The following is a 12,295-nucleotide window of genomic DNA, read 5'->3' on the forward strand; positions in this document are numbered from 1 at the left end:
GCGCCATCATGTAGCAGCCACATAAACCTTCGAATCATTAATGGCACCTCTTCCAGCAGGGGAAACAAAGTCACCCGCAAGAAACGTCGATAGTTCCGGCCTGTTAGGCGACGTGGAAGGAAGACGGGTCCCAAAATACGGTCGCCAATTATCCCAGTCCACACATTCCGGCTGCAGCGATACTGATGATTAGCTGTGACTGTAACATGGGGGTTCTGCATTCTATCCCACAAATGATTGTTTTGAAAGTCGAAGATACCACTCCACGTAAAGGTGGCCTCATCTGTGAATAGGATGGATGACACAAATCCCGAATTCGCTGTTGCCTGGTGAGGAAACAGGCACAAAACTGCTCCTGATGTAGAAAGCGACAGCGCTAGTAAGCCCTCCACACGCTGTAAGTGATAAGGTTAGCAACAATTGTCATGGAGAATATTCCACACGGTCGTCCGTCTCACCTGTACTGGCAGGCCTAAGGCCTGCTACTGACACGGCGGTCGCCTTCCACAGTGTTAATCACACTTTCCTCCAAGTCTAGTGTCCGAACATTTCAGGTACGTCATCATGATTTCCTGCTTCCTGAAGCGGCCCTGTCGCAAACGGCGAAACACTGTTGCAAACATTGGATGCTGTGGTTGCTATCAGTGGGGATAGGTCTCCTGATACAACCTTGCTGTCCGCCGCCCATTGCCATTTGCCTTTCCGTTAGCAAACACCATGTCGGTAAGCTCTCGATTAGAATACAGAACCGTTGTGTACAACGCTGTATCATATCCACTACAAGGTGACTCAGCAAGAGAAATGAAGAACAGTACCGCCGTCCACGAGGAACCATGCATACTTAATTAACCGGGGCTATGTGATAAGTGGGTATTATACCCCAGTCTCTGTAACAAGGTTTGATAACAAAGTATGATTGAATAAATAGTCTCTAACATGGAAACCATGCATTTCCGGACAGAAGCTCATTAGACCTTTTATGTTCCGTATACTCTCATGGATCAGTCCCTAGAGTTTTTACACGGTGGAAAAAATCACCCTGTATTCAGAAATACACAATCATCCATATCATGCGGCACAGTTCTTCTTCTTTCTGGTCTTACTCCGTATCTCACAGGGTCGGTACGTTAATTTGACAACTTTAGTGGTAGTGTAGCCAGCCTGTTGCCCCAAACCTTCCATCCCCCGTCCACCGGGGCCAGAATCTTAGTATCCTATCTGTCTGCATCTAGTGTTATCTCACTTGAAAACGTGAGAAAGTCGTCAAAATGTTTGCAAATTGTCGAATTGAGGCGAACGTGGGCACTAGCCTACTATATACATAGTAAGCTGTGGGAAACCGACTAAAAACCACTCCGACCCTCGTCGTTAATTCCGTGGGGGGGGGGGGGCAGATTCTACCCGGTGCGGTGCGCTTACCCGAATCCTGGGCGGGACATCATGTGGTAGGTTGTTTCTTGATATTCCTTTGATCACTTTGTTTACAATCACGAATAGGAGATGGTATCACGAGTGCTGTCGTTTATCCTTTTTTCTGTTTCTTTTCATGTACATTACGTTACAGTTACTCATTATTTCAGTTAAGCCGTTGATCGTAAAGACATAACAACAAAGTTATGATATAGCTATGTATAATATCACTTACTTTTCAAGTTGGTCCCCCAGACGGGCAGATGTATCATCGTCAAGGGGTTCGAAGAGATCGTCCACGGTCAGATCCTTCGAGTAACCCTCTTTGAAAAGCGGCAGAGTGTATCTGTAACATATACAAGCATGTATATGAGTTCCATAATGTTATCGCGCAATCTCTATCTGATCAACAAACCATCAGCCACAAAAAATTCTTCGATAGTGAAAATAAAAGAGTGTCTCTTGTGTGTATGCGTGTGTATGTGTTTGAGTGTGTTTGTCGTTAAATAGTTCGTCAAGCTCCACAAACGGTTCGATGTATCGAAGATTTTCGATTTGTACCAAAACTCCTCGCAAAGAATGGCAGATTATCATGTAGATGGTAGGATCTAAGCTGCCGCCAAAGTAGTGTTCCCACACCATTATGTCACCTGCTTTCTCGTTCTACATCCACATCCATACTTTGCAAAACTCTGTGAAATGGGTGGCAGAGGATATTCCGCACTGCACCACTTACTAGGGTTTACAGCAGTTCCATTCCCGTACGTGGTGAAGACTGACTGTTGAAGTGCCCGTGTGCGCACTCTAATGTTGTATTCGCTGTCCCTGAGAGACTGTAGTGTATGCCCTGGTTATGTACTGAATACTGGTTCTTAAAAATTTGTTAATAGGCTTCGCAGGATAATTCAGGGCTCTGCCAGTTTAGGTTTTTCAGTCTTTTCTTTAAGCTTTCCCGTCCGTCAAACAAACCTTTGCCCTTTCGTACTGTCCTCTGTCTACGTGAAATATCCTCTATAAGCCCTATTTGAGATGGATACCTCACATTTCTGTAGTACACTATGATGTGCAGCACACGAGTGTTTTGTAAGCAGTATCCTTGCTAGGTTGAGTGCATTTACTCACTATCCCACCAAAGAATCGAAGTATGCTACCTATTTTACCTATTTCACCACTCCATTTCTTTGCTCCACACATTCCTGCCTTCATGTACTTGTATGAGTTGAGTGATTCCAGTTGTGGTTCACTGATATTGTAGTCATATGAGACTACTTTTTGCGTTTTTTGAAGTGCCAAATCTTTTCTGAAAATTTAAGCAAGTTGTTACTCCTTGCTCCAATCTTATCAGTAACTTACTGAATATTAACAACAGAGAGTTTTTCAGACAGTGTTTCGTTATAGATGGCACATGATCTGTAAAGAGTCTGAAGTTACTATTAATATTGCTTGACGGATTTTTAACATGCAACATGACTTTCAAGAGCTCCATCACGTTTCGCTGTGGCTTACTACTACATCTACCTAAGATTCTCCATCGAAAATAACGTGTTACGCTCTCCCTGCCAAGAAATCCCCAGTCCAGCTACAAACTTAGTTTCCTACGAATATTCTTTCGTTAATAATCGTTGCTGTGATATCGAGTCAGAAACTTTCTGGAAGTGAAGAAATGCTGCATCCATCTTATTGACTTTATCCGTGACTTTCAGGATATGATGAGAGAAAGGTGCTAGTTGCATTTCGCATAGAGGATCTTTTTTGAATCCACGAAGAAGTTTGGAGATTCGGCATTACCTTCGAGCCCAGAATACGTTCTGATTTTGGGCAGTTTCGTGGCAGTTGACTACCAACAACGCTAGAAAGACAATTTGGCTTTTGCACTCAACGCATTTATCGCCTACTTTAGTAAACCTTATAGCGAGTGCTTCAACGACTGTCGCATCACACTGTATACTTCTTTTCAAGAGTTCTTGAATGTTTTTAAGAGACGGTCGCTGTCCCGTAAAGAAGACATTTGCTTTAATACTTCTACGGATGAGAAAGTATAACTAAAATGGCTAAATCCTCGATCCTTCTCGGAGCATAGTCTAACGTCGCGGCGCGGTCGCTAGAGGAGAAGCACCGATCGCATTAAAACGTGAAATCCGCGTCCCTCCAATATTCCAGATTCTCTTGTGTCTAAAGACGGCAATATATTGTAAGAGGTGCAGTCAAGTGAAAGGAGACTTTTGGAGATATATAGCTGTAGGAAAAAATTAGTCAGCATCTGTTAATCAGCCTCCTGCTTATCTGCTGTAATCACAATTTGTGACGTCGACTGTAGCCGGATGTTCTCAGTGGTGATTACGACACTTGATAACTGTACAGTCATAGCCTGCGATAACTATTCTGACGCAATCTTGAGAAATGATGGAAAAAAACTGTTGGGTATTGGTACCGCGTAATTCCAGTAGCATATTCTGTTGTAGGTAGGCCTTCTACATCTACATCTACATCTACATTTATACTCCGCAAGCCACCCAACGGTGTGTGGCGGAGGGCACTTTACGTGCCACTGTCATTACCTCCCTTTTCTGTTCCAGTCGCGTATGGTTCGCGGGAAGAACGACTGTCTGAAAGCCTCCGTGCGCGCTCGAATATCTCTAATTTTACATTCGTGATCTCCTCGGGAGGTATAAGTAGGGAGAAGCAATATATTCGATACCTCATCCAGAAACGCACCCTCTCGAAACCTGGCGAGCAAGCTACACCGCGATGCAGAGCGCCTCTCTTGCAGAGTCTGCCACTGGAGTTTGCTAAACATCTCCGTAACGCTATCACGGTTACCAAATAACCCTGTGACGAAACGCGCCGCTCTTCTTTGGATCTTCTCTATCTCTTCCGTCAACCCGATCTGGTACGGATCCCACACTGATGAGCAATACTCAAGTACAGGTCGAACGAGTGTTTTGTAAGCCAACTCCTTTGTTGATGGACTACATTTTCTAAGGACTCTCCCAATGAATCTCAACCTGGTACCCGCCTTACCAACAATTAATTTTATATGATCATTCCACTTCAAATCGTTCCGCACGCATACTCCCAGATATTTTACAGAAGTAACTGCTACCAGTGTTTGTTCCGCTATCATGTAATCATACAATAAAGGATCCTTCTTTCTATGTATTCGCAATACATTACATTTGTCTATGTTAAGGGTCAGTTGCCACTCCCTGAACCAAGTGCCTATCCGCTGCAGATCTTCCTGCATTTCGCTACAATTTTCCAATGCTGCAACTTCTCTGTATACTACAGCATCATCCGCGAAAAGCCGCATGGAACTTCAGACACTATCTACTAGGTCATTTATATATATTGTGAAAAGTAATGGTCCCATAACACTCACCTGTGGCACGCCAGAGGTTACTTTAACGTCTGTAGACGTCTCTCCATTGATAACAACATGCTGTGTTCTGTTTGCTAAAAATTCTTCAATCCAGCCACACAGCTGGTCTGATATTCCGTAGGCTCTTACTTTGTTTATCAGGCGACAGTGCGGAACTGTATCTAACGCCTTCCGGAAGTCAAGGAAAATAGCATCTACCTGGGAGCCTGTATCTAATATTTTCTGGGTCTCATGAACAAATAAAGCGAGTTTGGTCTCACACGATCGCTGTTTCCGGAATCCATGTTGATTCCTAAAGAGTAGATACTGGGTTTACAAAAACGACATGATACTCGAGCAAAAAACATGTTCTAAAATTCTACAACAGATCGATGTCAGAGATATAGGTCTATAGTTTTGCGCATCTGCTCGACGACCCTTCTTGAAGACTGGGACTGTCTGTGGTCTTTTCCAATCATTTGTAACCTTCCGCTCCCCTAGAGACTTGCGGTACACGGCTGTTAGAAGGGGGGCAAGTTGTTTCGCGTACTCTGTGTAGAATCGAATTGGTATCCCGTCAGGTCCAGTGGACTTTCCTCTGTTCAGTGATTCCAGTTGCTTTTCTATTCCTTGGACACTTATTTCGATGTCAGCAATTTTTTCGTTTGTGCGAGGATTTAGAGAAGGAACTGCAGTGCGGTCTTCCTCTGTGAAACAGCTTTGGAAAAAGGTGTTTAGTATTTCAGCTTTATGCGTGTCATCCTCTGTTTCAATGACATCATCATCCCGGAGATTCTGGATATGCTGTTTCGAGCCACTTACTGATTTAACGTAAGACCAGAACTTCCTAGGATTTTCTGTCAAGTCGGTACATAGAATTTTACTTTAGAATTCACTGAACGATTCACGCATAGCCCTCCTTACGCTAACTTTGACATCGTTTAGCTTCTGTTTGTCTGAGAGGTTTTGGCTGCGTTTAAACTTGCAGTGAAGCTCTCTTTGCTTTCGCAGTACTTTCCTAACTTTGTTGCCGGCCGAAGGGGCCGTGCGGTTAAAGGCGCTGCAGTCTGGAGCCGCGAGACCGCTACGGTCGCAGGTTCGAATCCTGCCTCGGGCATGGATGTTTGTGATGTCCTTAGGTTAGTTAGGTTTAACTAGTTCTAAGTTCTATGGGACTAATGACCTCAGCAGTTGAGTCCCATAGTGCTCAGAGCCATTTTTGAACCTAACTTTGTTGTTGAACCACGGTGGGTTTTTCCCGTCCCTCACAGTTTTACTCGGCACGTATCTATCTAAAACGCATTTTACGATTGCCTTGAACTTTTTCCATAAACACTCAACATTGTCAGTGTCGGAACAGAAATTTTCGTTTTGATCTGTTACGTAGTCTGAAATCTGCCTTCTATTACTCTTGCTAATCAGATAAACCTTCCTATCTTTTTTTATATTCCTATTAACTTCCATATTCAGAGATGCTGCAACGGCCTTATGATAACTGATTCCCTGTTCTGCACTTACAGAGTCGAAAAGTTCGGGTCTTTTTGTTATCAGTAGGTCCAAGATGTTATCTCCACGAGTCGTTTCTCTGTTTAATTGCTCGAGGTAATTTTCGGATAGTGCACTCAGTATAATGTCACTCGATGCTCTGTCCCTACCACCCGTCCTAAACATCTGAGTGTCCCAGTCTATATCTGGTAAATTGAAATCTCCACCTAAGACTATAACATGCTGAGAAAATTTATGTGAAATGTATTCCAAATTTTCTCTCAATTGTTCTGCCACTAATGCTGCTGAGTCGGGAGGTTGGTAAAATGAGCCAATTATTAACCTAGCTCGGTTGTTGAGTGTAACCTCCACCCATAATAATTCGCAGGAACTATCCACTTCTACTTCGCTACAGGATAAACTACTACTAACAGCGACAAGCACGCCACCACCGGTCGCATGCTATCTATCCTTTCTAAACACCGCCTGTGCCTTTGTAAAAATTTCGGCAGAATTTTTCTCTGGCTTCAGCCAGCTTTCTGTACCTCTAACGATTTCAGCTTCGGTGCTTTCTATCAGCGCTTGAAGTTCCGGTACTTTACCAATGCAGCTGAGTCCTTCATTCCTGACCTCTGTACACTGCGACGCAGAGACAGTCGAAACTGCTACACGGCTGAACAATTTATACAGTATCGGTGGCTTTCAACTACTGGCGGCAACGGCTACCGCCTGTCAGTGCTACGAGGACCTTACCGGACTATCCAGACATAAAAACAAACAGGGTACCACCACTCCACCACCCTTTCTTCTTCACATCTAGAGGGATGAACGCTGGAAACAGTATACGGTAACTAGTTTCAGTACATCAGGATGCCACAATGTGTAGTCAGTTCCTGAAAGGAGTCTTCAGCAATATGTCTTGAACGTCATATCAGAAGAATCTATAATAACGACGCTGTACCAGTGCTCAAGAACTCTGAAGGTCATGGACAACAGCCACGGAAACGAATGACCAGATGTAGAGGAATTCCTGAAGGATTCGCAATTAAGATGGTCTGTTATCGTATGCTAGGATCTCCCAGCGCGCCTTGCAGTGGCAGTATCTTGTCAACACGCTCACGAGTACCTCGCATAGAACCATCAGTGTACGTGACGTAGAGCTTCTCGCGTAACTGTGCCGTGTGCTCCTGCGATTTGATTGTTTCGGTGTAGGGTGATCGATCTCTTTCGATTCACTTTGCGGTGCGCGAGTTGGTGCGCTCTCTGGATTCCGTACGGGAAGCCGAAAGGGAGTCTCGGGCTGAGAGAGAGAGAGAGAGAGACGAGCGGGCCTGGGCGGAGCGATGCCGGAAGATCGCGGAAGTCGCGTCGGAAAGTGGTGCGAGTGTGGCAGCTGCATTGGGGCCGGCCGAGCAGCGGAACTGGAGGTGCTGCAGTGACTCACTGTCGTTCGTTCTGTTTACGAGTTCAACCTTCCTCACGCTGTGGCTACGGGCTGGTGTTATTCTGGCCATTGCCTTATTAGCGGCATTTGGATTAATATTGTTAAGGGTGAGCTGTTAGTTTGGTGCATCTTCATCTGGTGGAGTTACAGCGAGACTTCTTTCTGTCGTATTCTGGCTTGCGCCGCTGAGCAGTGAGTGTTTCCACGCCGCGTGTCGAAATACAGACTTGTGCCCTGGTTGATTTACGTATGAACTGGAGTGCCTATGTGGGCGTGTTTGCTTAAATTGTTGTGAAGTGTTTCACAATACCCTTACTTGAGTGTCTTTACATTGCATTTCAGTTTGTTACTGAATTTATGTCAGTTAAGGGACGCCCAAATTGTCACGCTAGTCAAGTAAAGTTTAATTCTACTGTGACACCACTGTTTACCTGTTGGATTAAAATTAATTCATTCTTAACCACGGCTAGGGATAATTCAAGGCTAATTATAACTGCCGTGTGTGTGTGTGTGTTTTTTTTTTTGTCCTTTTCTCTTACTCACTACTGTTGAGTGTTAAACTGTTTTGTAAACCCCTTTGACGTCATTTCACGGTGTGGTTTTAGAAAGAGTTCTGTGGGTACTGTTGTTAACGGCTCCTGTTGCAACGGGGTTTCTGGCCCACACATCAATCGCACGCCAGGGGTTTAGTGCCAACCACCAACAGTGCGGTAACTTGTTATCAATCCTTTTCGAATCACCGTCTGGCCTACGACTATTGATGTATTTCTGTGGTAAAATTCAAATGTAGACACTGTCTTGTTAACTTGTCTGAACTGAATGTGCTTGCCTTGTAAAACAGTTCATTACTGATTCTGAGTAGTTTAATCAGTGGTAGGGCACTCGTTATTCTGGACCAGACTGCACTTGGCATTAATTGCATTGTCTTGGTAAATCGGTGTGCTTCGTAAGATTATAACGCAAGCGCCATTGTGGGTAATATTTACCATTTAACTATATGAATGGGTTCTGTGAATCATTGTGGCACACAAGGTCACGTAAGACAGTGCTGTAGTGGGCAGGTATTGCTATACGTCTGTGATATTATTTCCTGTAAGCCATTGTGCCCATTAGGTTATGTAAGGCTTAAATACAGTGACCAGTTTGGTAATTTCCTGTGTTTCGTAATAACATTTTACAAGCATTAAAATTTTGGGAAAGGTTTAAATCTCATATTTTGCAGATTGTTTGATGTTAGATAACTTGTTGATGATTTATGTTAAATCAGCTGATGTACATTTAAACTGAACAAGTTGTATGTCAGTATGTTGTTACCAATACCTTGCATGCATGTTCTTGCGTAATAAATTAAATTTTATATTCTATCCTCAATTTGTTGCTCAGCCTTCCACTCCAGCATCCCCTGTATCCTCCTCCCAACCATCTCAGTAACGCAGATGTGTGGTTTTGTGAACTGGTACCGATGTGCTGGGTGATGCGTGCTGTACCTACGTCGTGCGAATATCAAGTGGACTTCGCGCGAGCAATGCAGAGCATGTCAGGTTCCCTCATACTGAACAAAGTGGTCACTGCTCCTAACAGATTTCTCGACCATTTTTAAATAAGTGCTAGGTCACGCATTAAGTCGTAATTACATGACTGGTACCGCTATACTTCGTGCTGTGCAGAAGCAGGCACGTTCGGTTAATAGCCGCAGGAAGCGCTCTTTCGATGAGCAGTCAATCTACTAGTCATCACTTCATGTTTATCACCTCTCCTGTGTTGTTTCGCTGCTACTGTTCTAATTAGCGTTTTAAGTAGCAGATCGATAACAAAAGAGACTCTTGAGTCAGGATGTGTGCAGTGGATGGTCGTTCAGCAGTTATCTACAATCCCATCTGAAATCATTACTCAACTAATGAGAGATACATTCTCTAGGCAAAGGTAGCTGATTTGATATAACCGCCTCGCAGCATGCACTGAACAGATACTCGGCTGTCGACTGACTGGGCTCACGCAACCTCTTTGGCCGCCTTTATATACTCCAGAAAAGATGTCGTGCCTCGCTCAATTTGTTAATTCTCTTTACAGCCAACAGTTTACCACTACTATTTATAGCCGGCACGGTAGCTCAGCGTGTTCGGTCAGAGGGCTAGCTGCCCTCTGTAATAAAAAAACTAAGTGAATGGATCAATAATGAACTTCAACGGGCGTCAGGAGACGTCCGCCATGAACAATTGCAACGAACTATGAAGAACAGAAAAAAAGAGAGAAGAAGAAAGTGGTCAGCGCAACAGAATGTCAATCCTAAGGGCCCGGGTTCGTTTCCCGGCTGGGTCGGAGATTTTCTCCGCTCAGGGACTGGGTGTCGTGTTGTCCTTATCATCATCATTTCATCCCCATGGATGCACAAGTCACCGAAATGGCGTAAAATAAAAGACTTGCACCCGGCGAAAGGTCCATCCGACGGGGGTCCCTAGTCACACAACATTTTTACCCCGCGCTATGGCACGTAATCTGTACTGTGCAATACATCTCCACTTGCTTATCCACAACGCAACCCATTCGGCTTCATGTTTCAATAAAGCGTTATTTCATTTTTTTTTCATCTTTCTAGCGGTGTGTTAGGCGCTCACTTGAGTCGAGTCATTTTCACCTGTCACGAACTAAAGAAGAAGATTACTCTCTCTCTCTCTCTCTTGTCTGGTACATCTACATCTACACACCGTAAACAGCGTTACGGTATGTGGCAGAGGGTGCACTGTGTACCACTGTCACTTCCCCCTTTACCTGTTCCAAACGCGTATGTTTCGGGGTTCGAATCTCTCTAATTTTATTTTCATGGTCTTTTCGCGAGATATACGTACGAGGAAGCAAAGTATTCGTTGACTCCTTTATGGACGTACTCTCCCGGAATTTTAACAGTAGACCGCACCATGATGCAGAACGCCTTTCTTACGGCGTCTGAAACTGGAGTTGACAGCATCTCCATGATCCTTCCGCACTTCCTAACTGAACCTGTAACGATACCTTTGTTAATGGACTACATTTCCTGAGGATTCTTCCAATGAATCTCAGCCTGACATCTGACTTACCCGCAATTAATTTTATGTGATCGTTCCATTCCAAATCGCTCTGTACGCGTACTCCTATGTATTTTATGGAAGTGACTACTTCCAGTAATTGTTCTGCAATGGCTTAATCATACAATAAAGGGTCTTTCTGTCCATGTATTCGCAATATGTAACATTTGTTTATGTCGAGGGTCATCTGCCACTCCCTCCACCAAGTGTCAAACCTCTTCAGGTCTTCCTGCAGTCCGCTATAATTCTCTAGCTTTGGAACTCCTCTGTGTAAAAAGCATCCTCAACGAAAAGCCTTATGGAATTTCCTGTGATATCACATTTCGATAACACCCCATGAGTGTCATAAAATTGGCAACAGAACTGCAAGTTTCTGTTAGACGCCGATAGCTGTCGTGTGGGATACGGCGGACCCAATGGAGCATGCCCGCTGAGCCACGCCTCCAGCTCCTGCACATAAACTGCAAAATAAGAAAATCTTCTGTTATTGTGTTAACTTATTCGCTAATCATTTCTGCTCCTGTCCAGCTTTCCTATGACAACAGTTGCCTCATCAGTCTGTAACTCAACTCTCCTTACCATTGTGTACGAAGTCGTACACAACGTTTACAACATCGGTCACTTATATATGGTGTGAAAAGTAATCGTCCTTTTCCACTTCCTGGGGACAAGCTCCAAGTTACTTTTTGGTCTGAGCACTTCTCTCCGTTCAAAATGACATGCACCATTCGGTTTGGTAGAAATTCTTCAGTTCAACCATACCGTTGGGCTGATATTCGGTACGCTCGTATTTTGTTTACCAGGCAACAGTGTGAACCTGGTATTGAACGCCTTTTTCGGAAGGTGAGGAACACGGCATTTACAAGCATGCCTGTTATCTACTGCTTGTAGGTTTCGTGGATGAACAGAGAGAGCTGGGTCTCACACGTTCTTTGTTTTAGAAAACCATGTTGATTCCTAGAGAGGACACTTTCAGTTTCCAGAAATGTCATAATACGCGAGCATAAGACTTTTTCCGAAATTCTATAACAGACTGACGTCATAGATATAGGCCTATAGTTTTATGCGTCTGTTCAACAGCCCTCCTTGGAAACTGAAATTATCTGTGCTTTTTTTCCCAATCATCAGGAACATCCCACTCCTCGAAACACCAATGGCGCACTGCTGCCAGGAGACGGGCAAGTTCTTTCGCATGCTCTGTGTAGAATAGTACTGGTATTACGTTAGGTCCAGTGGCATTACCTCCATTGAACGATTTCAGCTGCTTTTCTATCCCTTGCTCACTTCTTTCGATATGTGTCATTTTGTCGTTTGTGCGACTATTCAAAAGGGGAAGCAATTTTCGAAATATGCGTTTAATATTTCGGCGTTTTCTGTGTCATCCTCTGTTTTAATGCCACTATGGTCACAGTGTCTAAATAGATGGTTTCGATCTATTTACTGATTTAACATACCACCAAAATTTCTTAGAATTTTCTGTCAAGTTGGTAGATAGAATTTTATTTTTTAACTCTGTTGTCGAACCACGGTGTGTCT

The 12,295-nt window shown here is 43.9% G+C and overlaps 1 protein-coding gene across 3 annotated transcripts in view; it reads right to left on the reverse strand.

The window, feature by feature from the left end:
* LOC126236240 (ATP-binding cassette sub-family C member 4-like) overlaps positions 1-12,295 on the reverse strand; it is a 352,061-nt gene that overhangs the window by 259,498 nt on the left and 80,268 nt on the right. For all 3 annotated transcript variants that reach the window (XM_049945384.1, XM_049945382.1, XM_049945383.1), the window contains one exon: positions 1,646-1,756. In XM_049945384.1, coding sequence (XP_049801341.1) covers positions 1,646-1,756 — 111 coding nt within the window. The remainder of the gene's footprint in view (positions 1-1,645; positions 1,757-12,295) is intronic.

Source organism: Schistocerca nitens, chromosome 2 (genome assembly GCF_023898315.1).
Source record: "Schistocerca nitens isolate TAMUIC-IGC-003100 chromosome 2, iqSchNite1.1, whole genome shotgun sequence".
NCBI classification, from domain to species: Eukaryota; Metazoa; Arthropoda; class Insecta; order Orthoptera; family Acrididae; genus Schistocerca; species Schistocerca nitens.